The sequence below is a fragment of the Salmo salar genome, chromosome ssa18 (assembly GCF_905237065.1).
Source record: "Salmo salar chromosome ssa18, Ssal_v3.1, whole genome shotgun sequence".
NCBI classification, from domain to species: Eukaryota; Metazoa; Chordata; class Actinopteri; order Salmoniformes; family Salmonidae; genus Salmo; species Salmo salar.
The window spans coordinates 26,895,511-26,911,218 of record NC_059459.1 but is presented as its reverse complement, the minus strand read 5'-3'; the positions used below and the strand labels follow the sequence as shown (position 1 = coordinate 26,911,218).

Here is a 15,708-nt window from a genome sequence, read left to right as displayed (position 1 = left end):
CATCAACCCTAAGAGAGCGGTGGAAACAGCATACGACAGCATGGGTAACCCACAACATAGAGACAATCTACCGTACCATGGTAACTGTAGAAACTATGGTAACTGTCCAATTAGACCAGCACTGCCCACAGTATTGTCACAGCAGCAGCTTCTCCCCTCCTCTGTTTTGTGTGCTTTTGTGTTGAGCCACTTTAGGCTCAGTGAAGGTAATATAAACAAGAAATAGATAGAGCAGTTTCCTTTCTGCTAGAATTGTTTGACAGTTGCCCAAAACCTCACAATTTGACTAGGAAATGTTTTACAATCCAAACTTGCAATTTAAATTCTGTCAGTTCAGGACATGAGTTCTCATTGGGGAAATCTCAAAGAGACCCTCTTCCCAATAGTGCTCTCTTTATGGCATTACGGTAGACAGCAGGGAATAGGGTGTAATTTGAGCCTCAGTCCATTTAGAGTAATGGACACATTTTCCACTCAGTCAATTGAATTCTAATGGACTTCCTTGTTGTTCTGTGTTGATGGCAGCTATGTGATGATGATGCCCTTTAAGCGGCAGGCGCTGGTGGAGTTTGAGATGGTGGAGAGTGCTGATAAGTGTGTGGCGTGTGGGAGTAGCGAGGCCGTCTACATCGCAGGCCAGCAGGCCTTCTTCAACTACTCCACCAGCAAGAGGATCACTCGCCCCACCAACTCAGACAACCCCAACAGTGGCAACAAAGTCCTGCTCCTGTCTATCCAGAATCCACTCTACCCCATCACCACGGTAATCAGTGCTGGAAATACATACTGTATTATACATTAGAATTATAAAATATATGTAATATATGCCATTTAGCAAACGCTTTTATCCAAAGCAACTTACCAAAGCAAACACATTGCTTTATCCAAAGCAATGTGTTCATTCATTTTGCGTATGGGTGGTCCCAGGAATCAAACCCACTATCCAGGCATTAAAAGCACCATACTCTATCAACTGACCGACAAAGAACCATTACCACAGTGGCCGTTATTAAGTCGCTCTGTGCCACGCCCCTGGTACTGTATGTATGCTATACTCTCACCATGGTAACAGTAGCTAACGAGAGTCCCTGATTATTGCCCATATTAACAGTAGTCAAGTGAATATATGAATCGAAAGCATTGTGTATTATCATTTTTTACTCTTTCTTGCTCACTCACTCCTCTATATCTCAATGTTATCTCTCTCTGTCTCACTCTGGCTCCTAATGTGAGCCGACGGGCTACATTTAGAAAGTAGTGTTTTAAAGCATCCTGGGGCTGTTTCAAGGTTTATTTCCCCCGGAGTTTGCATATCCCCCTCCCCCTTGCTCTCTCTCATCTCTCCTTGCTCTCTTTCTGTCTTTCTCCCTCTCAGGTACTGCTAGATAGAGGTATCTCAGCGTGGCGTCTGTAGATGTGTTCAGATAGCATGTGTCTGATGATTAGAATACCAGGAAGCTCACGTATATCAGTCTTCTTCAGATATGGATGAACAAATAGGCTGAGAAAGCATCCAGCACTGCTTCCCTGTGTCTCATTCCAGCTGAGCAGAGAGGAAATACAATAGTTATGCACGCTGGTCATGGATAGGGTTGAATTGTCTTATTATTGAGTCAAACAGAGTCTGATTAGAGAGACACAGTCACTGTGCTAGAACATTCAAGCATTATGGAAGAATGAACACACACACTAAAGGACTGATAGATGTATGCACATAGATATACACTCACTCTTATAGATAGACATACAATGCCATACTAGAGTGTCTTATATCAAGACCAATGGAACTTTAAAATGGATAACATATAGGTTCCTGCATCCAGATTGTTCTCGCTATTGTAAAATTGTGTGATGGCGCGGAGGGGATGGCTGCCGTTTTACAGGCTCCTAACCAACTGTGCTATTTTGTTAGTTTTTTCGCATTGTTTGTAACTCATTTTGTACATAATGTTGCTGCTACCATCTCTTGTGACCGAAAAGAGCTTCTGGACATCAGAACAGCGATTACTTACCTCGAACTGGACAGAGATTTTTTCTTTAATGAGTCCGACGCGAAGGATATACTGCTTTGTTGAGACAAGGCCCAAGTCCCCGTCATCCGCGTGAAGAAAAGACGGAGGGGGGTGTCTTGTAAGAATTTGCAGACGAGTATGTAAACCACCACTACTCTCCGTATTATTGGCCAACGTGCAATCATTGGAAAACAAACTGGACAATCTACGATTAAGACTATCCTACCAACAGGTCATTAAAAACGGTAATATTTTATGTTTGACAAGACGTGGCTAAACAACGACATGGATAATATAGAGCTGGCTGGCTTCTCCGTGCATTGGCAGAACAGAGTATACCACCTCAGTCACCGGCTTCATCAACGACGTCGTCCCCACAGTGACCGTATGTACATATCCCAACCAGAAGCCATGGATTACATTTGTCAATAACTGCTGATGCGCAATGTCTAATATTAAAGAAGTCTCAAGGTATTGCTCGCCTGAGGTAGAATACCTCATGATAAGCTGTAGACCACACTATCTACAAAGAGAGTTGTCATCTATATTATTCGTAGCCATCTATTTACCACCACAAACCGATGCTGACACTAAGACCGCACTCAACGAGCTGTATAAGGCCATAAGCAAACAAGAAAATGCTCATCCAGAAGCGGCGCTCCTAGTGGCCGGGGACTTAAATCCATTTTACCTAATTCCACTAGAGGAAACGAAGCTCTATACCACCTTTACTCCAAACACAGAGATGCATACAAAGCTCTCTCTCGCCCTCCATTTGGCAAATCTGACCATAATTCTATCCTCCTTATTCCTGCTTAAAAGCAAAAACTAAAGCAGGAAGTATGCAGGCTGGTCATGGATAGGGTTGAATTGTCTTATTATTGAGTCAAACAGAGTCTGATTAGAGAGACACGGAAGTGGTCAGAGGATGTGGAGGCTACGCTACAGGACTGTTTTGTTAGCACAGACTGGAATATGTTCTGGGATCCATCCAATGGCATTGAGGAGTATACCACCTCAGTCACCGGCTTCATCAACGACGTCGTCCCCACAGTGACCGTATGTACATATCCCAACCAGAAGCCATGGATTACAGGCAACATCCGCACCGAGCTAAAGGCTAGATCTGCCGCTTTCAAAGAGCGGGACTCTAACCCGGATGCTTATAAGAAATCCCGCTATGCCCTCAGACAAACTATCAAACAGGCAAAGCGTCAATACAGGACTAAGATTGAATTATACTACACCGGCTCTGATGCTCGTCGGATGTAGCAGGGCTTGAAAACTAATACGGACTACAAAGGGAAACCCAGCCGCGAGCTGCCCAGTGACGCGAGCCTACCAGACGAGCTAAATGCCTTTTATGCTTGCTTCGAGGCAAGGAACACCGGTACTGGTACCTGAATATAGTCTCATTGTTGTTATGTAATTTTCTTGTGTTACTTTTTGATTTTATTTTTACTTTAATGTATTTAGGAAATATTTTCATAACTCTATTTCTTGAACTGCATTGTTGGTTAAGGGCTTGTAAGTAAGCATTTCTCGGTAAGGTCTACACCTGTTGTATTCGGCACATGGGACAAATAAAATATGATTTAATTTGATTGGAGCTTTTATCTTCTGTCTGCAGCCTTGGTGAGAGCTGACTCAAACATTCTCTCTGTCTCCCTCTGTTGTCTCCAAGGACGTGCTCTACACCGTCTGCAACCCCATCGGCAGTGTAATGCGCATCGTCATCTTCAAACGCAACGGCATCCAGGCCATGGTGGAATATCCTGTCTGTCTGTCTGTCTGTCTGTCTGTCTGTCTGTCTGTCTGTCTGTCTGTCTGTCTGTCTGTCTGTCTGTCTGTCTGTCTGTCTGTCTTTTGTCTGTCTGTCTGTCTGTCTGTCTGTCTGTCTGTCTGTCTGTCTGTCTGTCTGTCTGTCTGTCTGTCTGTCTGTCTGTCTGTCTGTCTGTCTGTCTGTCTGTCTGTTAGGGTGTGAGTGTTAGGGGTGGAGGGTGAGCCAACAAGAAAGGTATCCCCAGGTCAAATTATTCAACGAGCATAGACTTGTTTTTGTTGATGGGTTTAGAGGTTTTATAACTTCTATCCGGGGACTTGTAATTGTGAATTGAGGCTTGAGGTTCGTTGGTTGTTTTGCTGTTGTCCTTAACTTGCCCTCCTCACGTTTGAGTCCGTCGAGTGTGCTCAGAAAGCTAAGGCTGCTCTCAATGGAGCCGACATCTATGCCGGCTGCTGCACCTTAAAAATCGAATATGCAAGGGTAAGTCTATATTCACCACACACAATCACATATATAATGCTTAGCAAATAGATTTTGTTTAAAACACCAGAGCACTTCCTGATGATCAGCCTCAGCATGCAGCAACATATCTGTTGTTTCCCCCCTGTAGCCAACTCGCTTGAACGTGATCAGAAATGACAACGAGAGCTGGGACTACACAAAGCCTTACCTGGTCCGAAGAGGTAACAATCTGCTCCTTGTTCTGTAGTCTATGGAGCACTCTCATTGTGTAGAAGCTGCTGTGTTAGGACTAAAACCTGCCATATCAGGCTGTCAGAGAGTCCATGGGCAGCCTGCAGGGCAGAGTCAGGTTTTCGTCCCTCTGGCTCAGTAACTCAAATTTGTCCAGGCTGCAAACAGAACAGCAGGAAAGGAGCGGTAAGGATATCAAATAAGTGTGGCTCTTTCTGTCTTTTCATTCCTGCAGGCTGTAGATAAATCAGATCTTAGTTGTTGGAGAGAGAGCGACAGAGAGAGGAGAGAGAGCGACAGAGAGAGGAGAGAGAGCGACAGAGAGAGGAGAGAGAGTGACAGAGATAGGAGCGAGACAGAGAGAGAGAGAGAGAGAGAGAGAGAGACTGTTTGTCTTGAGTTTAGTCTGCATCAGCTAAAATGAAACAGATACTTGGAGATACTTCTCTATATCCTCGCTAACGTTGCTAAATGTGAGACAGAGAGATACTGAGTCAGAGGCTGATGTGGGTACAGCGGTTTTATCATTGTATGAGGAATGTTACAGTAGCAAAGATGCTGTTTGAAAAAGAGCAGAGATATGGCCCTGTCTATGTGAAGTCATCATTGTCACTGTAGCGCACCTATTGGAAGGTGTTTAAGGACCAGTATGGACCACAGACCTGCAGTCAACCAAGCCAACACAAGATCGACCCACTGCGCGTCCTTCTCCAAGCAACACACTCTCACATCCGTCTCTCACAAGCCTGCACCTGCCACCCATGGGAATAGAGAGAGAGAGAGAGAGAGAGAGAGAGAGAAAGAGGGATGGACGACAGGCTGACCCTGCACAACAACATGCATCCATCTTCACCCAAATCTCAAGAGAGAGGGAGAGAGACTACTCATTCATCCTGACCTCATGCAACCTCAACATCAACATGCCCAGGACAACCCACCAGTGCCACCTCATGGCTGGAGGACTGACTGCTTTTAGACTGGACCTATTTTCTTCTCTTGCTTGCATCCTGATCTTATTCAGTCAGTGCTCTGACTGGCTAAATCCCTTTATATCCCCTCACCAAATGACCAGTAGTAGAAATATTCATGTATTAGTGTATACAATACCTAGTCTGGACATGGGAACATTAGAGTGCATTTCTCTCTGTCTTCAGGCCTGTAGAGAAAGCCTGTATTCTGTTAAATCAGACAATAAGATACACACCTATGCTCTGTAATCTACTTAAATACCAAATTGACACTATCTTCTTCTATAAGCTCTACTTTATATTATAGTATTTCTGTCAATGTCAATGTGTTGAAATGCCTATTTTAGCAGAGAGAAAAGTTTAGATAACAAATGTTTAGATAATAATTATTGCATGCACTGTTAATGGAAGCACATTGTGTGGATGAAGAGAGTCACAGTTCCTTTTATGATTGTCTCAACTCCCTAGTAAAGTCACAGCTCTGTGAAACCTGGAGTCCCTCTATCAGAGGTCCAACTTCTCTATCTCCATCTGAAAGTCACAGCTCTGTGAGACCTGGAGTCCCTCTATCAGAGGTCCAACTTCTCTATCTCCATCTGAAAGTCACAGCTCTGTGAAACCTGGAGTCCCTCTATCAGAGGTCCAACTTCTCTATCTCCATCTGAAAGTCACAGCTCTGTGAGACCTGGAGTCCCTCTATCAGAGGTCCAACTTCTCTATCTCCATCTGAAAGTCACAGCTCTGTGAAACCTGGAGTCCCTCTATCAGAGGTCCAACTTCTCTATCTCCATCTGAAAGTCACAGCTCTGTGAGACCTGGAGTCCCTCTATCAGAGGTCCAACTTCTCTATCTCCATCTGAAAGTCACAGCTCTGTGAGACCTGGAGTCCCTCTATCAGAGGTCCAACTTCTCTATCTCCATCTGAAAGTCACAGCTCTGTGAGACCTGGAGTCCCTCTATCAGAGGTCCAACTTCTCTATCTCCATCTGAAAGTCACAGCTCTGTGAGACCTGGAGTCCCTCTATCAGAGGTCCAACTTCTCTATCTCCATCTGAAAGTCACAGCTCTGTGAAACCTGGAGTCCCTCTATCAGAGGTCCAACTTCTCTATCTCCATCTGAAAGTCACAGCTCTGTGAAACCTGGAGTCCCTCTATCAGAGGTCCAACTTCTCTATCTCCATCTGAAAGTCACAGCTCTGTGAGACCTGGAGTCCCTCTATCAGAGGTCCAACTTCTCTATCTCCATCTGAAAGTCACAGCTCTGTGAGACCTGGAGTCCCTCTATCAGAGGTCCAACTTCTCTATCTCCATCTGAAAGTCACAGCTCTGTGAGACCTGGAGTCCCTCTATCAGAGGTCCAACTTCTCTATCTCCATCTGAAAGTCACAGCTCTGTGAATGTCATAGCCCCTTGTCTCTTAAAGTGCATCTATCTATTCAGACTAACCAGGAGACATTAGTAACCTGCTTAGGAGGTTTACTTTACGATGAACATCTCCCTTTACTGCGTGGCTAAATTAGAAAACTCAGGCAAGATGCTAACTCATTTGAAACCCCAGTGAGTGTGAGTTAGCCTCCTGCTGTGGCGTTCCCACGGCATTCTAATTTATTCCTCCATCGTCCTCTGTGGACAGCTCTTACCTCGGGACAGACTGCTTAAGTAACATGCTTACCTGAGAGGAACTGATATTTTATTCACTTTGAAGCACCCTCACACCTTTATTATACTGGGTGTTGGATTGTATATCAGCCCATTTAAGTGATCTGATAAACAGTGCTTAACTTAACTTGGACTGAAATAGTGTCGGTACTCATTTTGGGTACTGGTACTGTTTATTATTTAGGTGCCAGAACACCCCAATACTTTTAATCCAATATTCTATAAGAGTTGCAGGAACTCGAGCAGTACTCAGTTCCTGTGAGCTCCTGCCCAAGCCAAGCTCTGGTGATAAATCATAGCTCTATCAGCTAGAATGAAGTAACCCAGACCTCTACTCTATCTATCATCTGGTATGCAGCACCTTCTCCTACAGAACCCATTTCCCTGGCATTGAGGAACAGGTGTTAACATGGTTTTACAACGTGTTAGTGCTTGATGCTCTACCAACTGCAACAACAAAGTGTCTGTTTTACATCCCAAGGGGACCAGCCAGAGAGGCTCTCTGTGACATCACGTCCCCTCTGAGATGCTTTAACCGCAGCAGGGTTCATATTGCTGTAGCCTACAGCAAATATTTTAATTTGAGCCAGTTTGCTACAGCAAGAAAATTATCCTGCAGCAATAGCAAATGTGAATTATTATGTGGATTATAATTAATGGCTTTTTTGTAGGGGTTGATAAATTACAAACTTCAGAAGCCTGAAATACAGTACAAGTTTTACATTTCCTGCATTGCAGGAAAGTTCTCCTGCAACAAGGTGATCAAATTAAGATCCTACATCTGTAGTAGGCCTCCTCAAGGAGGCTCAGCTATGACCCTCACCCCCTGACACCTTTGTAGGAAATAGCATTCAGCTTGGGTGGGGTAATAACTAGCAATTTATACTGGAAATCTAATGGACCATTTCCCCAAAAATGTAGAAAGTCAGTCAAGAAGAGAAGCAGCGCTTTAATTTTCTTATCAGCTCAGCAGGGAAATGATGATTGCCAAAGCAAATCTCTGGTAGCTTTTGATTTGATTTATTAGGATCCCCAATGGTGACAGCTAGTCTTACTGGGGTCCGACGTATAACGAAAAAGACATTACAGACAAAATACTTTACAATTTACATACATTTAAAAACATTAACGTGTGTGTGTGTGCGTGTGTGTGTGCGCGTGCGCACATCTATCAGTTACACATATTGTACATGTCAGTACATACACACAAGTAGGTCAAATGGGGGAGAGGCGTTGCGGTGTGAGGTGTTGCTTTATTTGTTTTTTGAAACCAGGTTTGCTGTTCACTTGCGCTAAATAATATGGAAGGGAGTTCCATGCACTCATGGCTCTGTATAATACTGTACGTTTCCTTGAATTTGTTTTGGATATGGAGGGCATGCCTGGTGGGATAAGTGTGTGTGTCAGTGCTGTGTGTAAGTTGACTATGCAAACAATTAGGAATTTCCAACACATTAATCTTTCTTATAAAAACATGAAGTGACGCAGTCAGATTTTCCTCAACTCTTAGCCAAGAGAGACTGGTATGCATAGTATTGATATTAGCCCTCTGATTACAATGAAGAGCAAAACTGATTAGAATTAAGAGCAAAACGTGCCGCTCTGTTCTGGGCCAGCTGAAGCTTAACTAGGTCCTTCTTTGCAGCACTGGACCATATGACTGGACAATAACCAAGATACGATAAAACTAGAGCCTGCAGGACTTGCTTTGTGGAGTGTGACCTCAGACCTCTCCCCATCTTTGCAACCATTGAATCTATATGTTTTGACCATGACAGTCTCCTCAACTTGTTCAACAGCCACACCATTCATTACCAGATTCAGCTGAGGTCTAGAACATAAGGAATGATTTGTACCAAATACAATGCTCTTAGTTTTAGAGATGTTCAGGACTAGTTTGTTACTGGCCACCCATTCCAAAACAGACTGCAACTCTTTGTTAAGGGTTTCAGTCATTTCACCAGCTGTGGTTGCTGATGCGGATATGGTTGAATCATCAGCATACACGGACACACATGCTTTGTTTAATGCCTGAGGCAGGTCATTGGTAAAAATGGAAATTAGTAGAGTGTCTAGAAAGCTGCCCTGCGGTACACCTCACTTTACATGTTTGACCTTAGAGAAGCTTCCATTTAAGAAAACCCTCTGAGTTCTATTAGATAGATTGCCATATCATGGATTCAGAGCTGAGGTTAAAAAACCATAGCACATACGTTTTCTCAACAACAGTTTATGGTCAATAATATCAAAGGCTGCACTTAAATCTATCAGTACAGCTCCCACAATCTTCTTATTATCAATTTCTTTCAACCAATCATCAGTCATTTGTGTCAGTGCTGTACATGTTGAGTGCCCTTCTCTATCAGCATGCTGAAAGTCTGTTGTTAATTTGTTTACAGAGAAATAGCATTGTATTTGGTCAAACACAATTATTTTCCAACAGTTTGCTAAGAGCTGGCAACAAGCTGATAGGTCTGCTGTTAGAACCGGTAAAGGCCGCTTTACCATTCTTGGGTAACCTGAATGACTTTGGCTTCTCTCCAGGCCTGAGGACAAAGACTTTCCTCTAGACTCTGATTAAAGATTTGACAGATAGGAGTGGCTTTAGAGTCAGCTATCTTCCTCAATAGCTTTCCATCTAAGTAGTGAATGCGAGGAGGTTTGTCATTATTGATCAATAACAATAATTTGTCCAATTCTTCCACACTAACTTTCCAAAATTCAAACTTACAATGATTTTCTTTCATTCTTAGTTTTTTCATGCATGAGTACGATGGCTCTGTGTTCGCTATTGGCATTTTCTGCAAAAGTTTGCATGCTTTGTCAATTAAGTAATCATTAAAATAATATTATGGTTAAACTCAAATATAATAATTGATAAAAAAAAACATTATTTTTGGAAGAACATTTTTAGAAACTGTATAATCTTTGAAGATTGTATCATAAATAGGAAGGGTGGAGTTATGTCACACATGCAAATAACCAAAATATATGGAAATGTCTGTTCTATCCAAAATTACAACCAGCTGCAGCATTACCGCAAAAAAAGAGGCAAGTGGAAATGGGAGAAGGTAAAGAACTTGTCTGTCAGCCCTGCATTAAAGACCAAAATTACAAAAGAATTGACAGCTGCACCATATAGGTTGCAAAATAGTTGGGAGGAGATTTTAGATGTACTGATTCCATGGCACATGATTTTATGAACTGAAACACAAAACGACGCTGGTTTCAAAACATTCCATTTCAATTGTTATACAAAATTCTTACAACCAATAGAATGTTATATATATGTGGGATAAAACAATCCCAGCTCTGCAGATTTTGCTGTGAAGAGACAGAATAATTAGATCATTTTTTTTGGTACTGCCCATATATACAGTTGAAGTTGGAAGTTAACATACACTTAGGTTGGAGTCATTAAAACTTGTTGTTCAAGCACTGCACAAATTTCTTGTTAACAAACTATAGTTTTGGTAAGTCGGTTAGGACATCTACTTTGTGCATGACACAAGTCATTTTTCCAATAATTGTTTACAGACAGATTACTTCACTTATAATTCACTCTATCACAATTTCAGTGGGTCAGAAGTTTACATACACTAAGTTAACTGTGCCTTTAAACAGCTTGGAAAATTCCAGAAAAGGATGTCATGGCTTCAGAAGCTTCTGATAGGCTAATTGACATCATTTGAGTCAATTGGAGTTGTACCTGTGGATGTATTTCAAGGCCTACCTTCAAACGCAGTGCCTTTTTGCTTGACATCATGGGAAAATCAAAAGAAATCAGCCAAGACCTCAGAAAAGAAATTGTAGACCTCCACAAGTCTGGTTCATCCTTGGCAGCAATTTCCAAATGCCTGAAGGTACCACGTTCATCTACAAACAATAGTACGCAAGTATAAACACCATGGGACCACGCAGCCGTCACACCGCTCAGGAAGGAGACGCGTTCTGTCTCCTAGAGATGAACGTACTTTGGTGGGAAAAGTGCAAATCAGTCCCAGAACAACAGCAAAGGACCTTGTGAAGATGCTGGAGGAAACAGGTACAAAATGATCTATATCGGCAGTAAAACAAGTCCTATATCGACATAACCTGAAAGGCCGCTCAGCAAGGAACAAGCCACTGCTCCAGAACCGCAATAAAAAAGCCAGACAACAGTTTGCAACTGGGGGCAAAGATCGTACTTTTTGAGAAATGTCCTCTGGTCTGATGAAACAAAAATAGAACTGTTTGGCCATAATGACCATCCTTATGTTTGGAGGGAAAAGGGGGACGCTTGCAAGCCGAAGAACACCAACCCAACCGTGAAGCATGGGGGTGGCAACATCATGTTGTGGGGTGCTTTGCTGCAGGAGGGACTGGTGCACTTCACAAAATAGATGGCATCATGAGGCAGGAAAATGAGGTGGATATATTGAAGCAACATCTCAAGACATCAGTCTGGAAGTTAAAGCTTGGTTGCAAATGGGTCTTCCAAATGGACAATGCTCCCAAGCATACTTCCAAAGTTATGGCAAAATGGCTTAAGGACAACAAAGTCAAGGTATTGGAGTGGCCATCACAAAGCCCTGACCTCAATCCTATAGAACATTTGTGGGCAGAACTGAAAAAGTGTGTGCGAACAAGGAGGAAAAATATATGGCAGCTAGAAATGAAAACTGGATGGTCTTCAGAGATAGATGGGAGGGGTTGAGGGGAGTTGAAGGCTGGGTACTTAAAACAAACAGAAGATAACCAATGTAAAATATACTGTCCATGAAATGTATGTAGTGTATATATAAGCTGGAAGTGGAAGCCTAATTATTGTTGTCCATTAGTTTACTCCAATTAGGGGAGGGGTGATAGAGTTAGGGAACAATAATAAAGGAAAATGTATTTTACAAAATATATATTTAAAATAATATATTTGCCCCCGAAAAATAGATGGGAGATTGGAAAGGATGCAGACAATTACATTGACAGAAGCCACAATCTATTTGCAATATTAAAGCTGATCTACCCCCTAAAAAAGAGAGAGACAAAATAATAATTGGCAATATCAAATGGTTTGGTGATGAATAAGCCATCTGATTCAATGAAATATAGAGTTCAATTTGTCTTTCTGGCCATAATTGAATTTAAAGTACTCCAAAGTTTTTTTCCATCATTTTTTATATCATTGATCTTAGCTTCATAATACAGTTTCTTCTTCTTTTTGTTGATTTTAGTCACATGTGCAGCCAGACTTATTAGCCACTCCTTTTGCCCCATCTCTTTCAACCATACAGTTTTTCAATTCCTCATCAATCCATGGAGCCTTAACAGTTCTAACAGTCAGTTTCTTAACAGGTGCATGTTAATCAATAATAAATTAATCAAGTGCAGCGTCTGGATGCTTCTTATTAATCACATCAGACAAACAAATATTTTTTAACATCATCCACGTAAGAGTCATAGAAAAATCTTAATACACTACTTCAGGACCAGCTTTTGGAACTGTGGCTTTCCTGGATATAGCCACTATACGGTGATCACTGCATCCAATGGGTACGGATACAGCTTTAGAACAAAGTTCTACAGTATTAGTAAAAATGTGATGAATACATGTGGATGATCTTGTTCCTGTAGTGTTTGTAAACACCCTGGTAGGTTGATTAATAACCTGAACCAGATTACAGGCACTGGTTACAGTGAGAAGCTTTCTCTTGAGTGGACAGCTTGATGAAAACCAGTCAATATTCAGGTTCCCAAGAATGAAGACCTCTCTGTTTACATCACATACACTATCAAGCATTTCACACATATTATTTACATACTGACTGCTTGGCCTATAGCAACACCCCAAAAGAAAAGGCTTTCGATGTGCCAAGTGAACCTGCAACCACAACACTTCAATAACACTTGACATAAGATCTTCTTTACAGGGATATGGCTCTGAATATATAAAGCAACACCTCCCCCATTAGCATTTCTGTCTCTTCTATAGATGTTATATCCTTGTATTGACACTGCTGTATCATCAAATTAATTATCTGAGTCTCAGAAATGGCTAATATATGAATGTTATCTGATGTTAGCAAGTTATTGATTTCATGAAACTTATTTCTAAGGCTACAAATATTAATATGGGCTATTTCCAGGCCTTTCCTGGGTATCTTATCAGAGATAGACATAATATGGAAAAGAGCAAACAAAACAAGAGAAAAAAAAATACATTCAGCAGTCCATTAATCCATTTTTGTGTGTGTGTGTGTGTGTGTGTGTGTGTGTGTGTGTGTGTGTGTGTGTGTGTGTGTGTGTGTGTGTGTGTGTGTGTGTGTGTGTGTGTGTGTGTGTGTGTGTGTGTGTGTGTGTGTGTGTGTGTGCTGCAGGGTTGAAGCTATTAACCCATAGGCTTGGCTCTTTCATCCCTTCCAGGCTTTTGGGAGGGAGGGTGGACAATGAGCCTGTCATAGCAGATGTAAGCAATGTCCCCACGCGATCTGGCAGCTTTCATGGCTGGGATACGTTATTTCCTTTTCTGGCGCACAGCTTCAGGATAGTCTTCGTTGAGGAAGATGTACCTTGAACCTCAGGAACTTTACCACTATCGGCCTGGGCCTGTTACCTTGGTCGGTGGTGAGTTTTCCAGTCCTGTGGGCACACTCCACCTCAATCTTCCTGTGGTCCATCTTCAGTTTCTCCGAGATAATTTCCCTCACTTTGTCCTCAGACTCCGTCCAGGTCTCGTGGAGATTCTGCAATTCCGTCCACAACCATGTTGTTCCGCCTTGATTGTCCCTCGAGTCTGATTTCTCTGTCTTTGTTATCATGGATTCACACACAGAACTGATGTCTTCTCTCAATGACTTACAGATTGCTGTCATCTTGCCCTTCTCCTGTTTCAACTCATCGAGCTGACCCTGGGAGAACTGCAAACTGTTCTTCAGGTCCTAGACCTCTCTGGTCAGGTCGTTCATTCTTTTATTAGTTGAATCAACCAGTATTCGGACAAAACACTTGAAGCTATTTTGTTGTTGTAACAACTGCTTGTAGAACTATTTTTGTTTGTTTAAAAGATCCTTCACCTGTGATAGAGAGACTACTGTCATCAACGGTACTCCCGCCGGCTTTGGTCTTTGTTATGGTAGCAATGTGGCGTCAGGTAGCTTAGTGGTTAGAGCGTTGGGACTTGTAACCAAAAGGTTGCAAGATCAAATCCCCAAGCTGACAAGGTAAAAATCTGTCGTTCTTCCCTGGAACAAGGCAGTTAACCCACTGTTCCTAGGCCCTCATTGAAAATAATAATTTGTTCTTAACTGACTTGCCTAGTTAAATAAAGGTTTAAAAAATTATGATACTTTAGTTTATTTAGTAAATATTTTCTTAACTCTATTTCTTGAACTGCATGGTTGGATAAGGGCTTGCAAGTAAGCATTTCACTGTAAGGTCTACACCTGTTGTACTCGGCACATGTGACAAATACAATTTGATTTGATTTGATCTGATCCCTGACAGAGACAGAATACTTATTGGTGCAAAAGATCACGCTTTGGGTTTGAAACTCTGCAGGTGTAAGGACTTCCAAAGTAGCCCAACAGGCATCCCTGGAACTCATAGCACATTAACATCAGGGTGCAGTAAGCTAGAGTCCTACTAACTAACTAACCCTTCCCATGTGCAGCACAGCACAGCAGCAGAGTATTAGCAAGGCTGTTAACAGTCAACTCTGTGCCCGCTCTCATCCCCAGAGTCCATCCCAAGCCCCCACAGCTCCCAAACAAACAATACTCCACCAGCTCTGATCCGGCTGCTGTGAGACAATATTTAGAGGGTGTGACTTTAAAGCAGGAGCGCCGACGAGATGTTGCATGCGGCACATGTGACAAATAAAATTTGATTTGAATATTTGATTTGAACTATTATTAGGCATGTTGAGGGCTCCTTTGGGACTGTTCTTGTGGAAGATGGGACTGCAGCTGCTCTTTGTCCATCCTGTGCCTCCATGTATCTCACTGTGATTCTGTGGCAGATGTGAACTGACTGTATGATAATGTAACACAGGTTGATGTTGTGCACTTGTGCTGAGAGACAACCTGTGCCAATAAAGCCAAGACCTCAGTGAGAGGGTTGCTGACTGTTCACGCTAGTGATGTAATTCAGGTACTGTTCCTACACCAATCTTTGTATTACAAATGTAACAATGTTTTCCCCCTATTTAAAATGTGATATTTTATGTTGTTTCTTTCTATTTTTGTGTTTTCTCTCTACTGTTCCTTGTCTATAGGTTGTGAAGGATTTAAATGATATTTTTTAAAGTGAACTGCCGTTGGGGTTAACAGTAGGACCTACTTTTTAAAGCATTTATTGGCGTCTTCTTCTCTCTGTGTGTATTAGTACAACATAGTACTACTATTTAAAGTGCAACTACTATGGTAAAGGTACAACTGTGGATGCATTGTAGTCCTTCTAATGCAAATTATTACCAGGAGCATGCTCTGATAGAGCGGCAGGTATTGGGCCAGTAACTGAAAGGTTGCTTGTTTGAATACTGGAGCCGACAAGGTGAAACATCTGTTGCTGTGCCCTTGAGCAAGGCACCTAACCCTAATTGCTCTAGGCGTGCTGC

At 42.2% G+C, this 15,708-nt stretch overlaps 1 protein-coding gene across 2 annotated transcripts in view; it reads left to right on the top strand.

Moving 5' to 3' along the window:
* LOC106577097 (heterogeneous nuclear ribonucleoprotein L-like) overlaps positions 1–15,708 on the top strand; it is a 64,641-nt gene that overhangs the window by 35,564 nt on the left and 13,369 nt on the right. For both annotated transcript variants that reach the window (XM_014154833.2, XM_014154832.2), the window contains exons 3-6: positions 526–763; positions 3,697–3,782; positions 4,182–4,278; positions 4,409–4,481. In XM_014154833.2, coding sequence (XP_014010308.1) covers positions 526–763; positions 3,697–3,782; positions 4,182–4,278; positions 4,409–4,481 — 494 coding nt within the window. The remainder of the gene's footprint in view (positions 1–525; positions 764–3,696; positions 3,783–4,181; positions 4,279–4,408; positions 4,482–15,708) is intronic.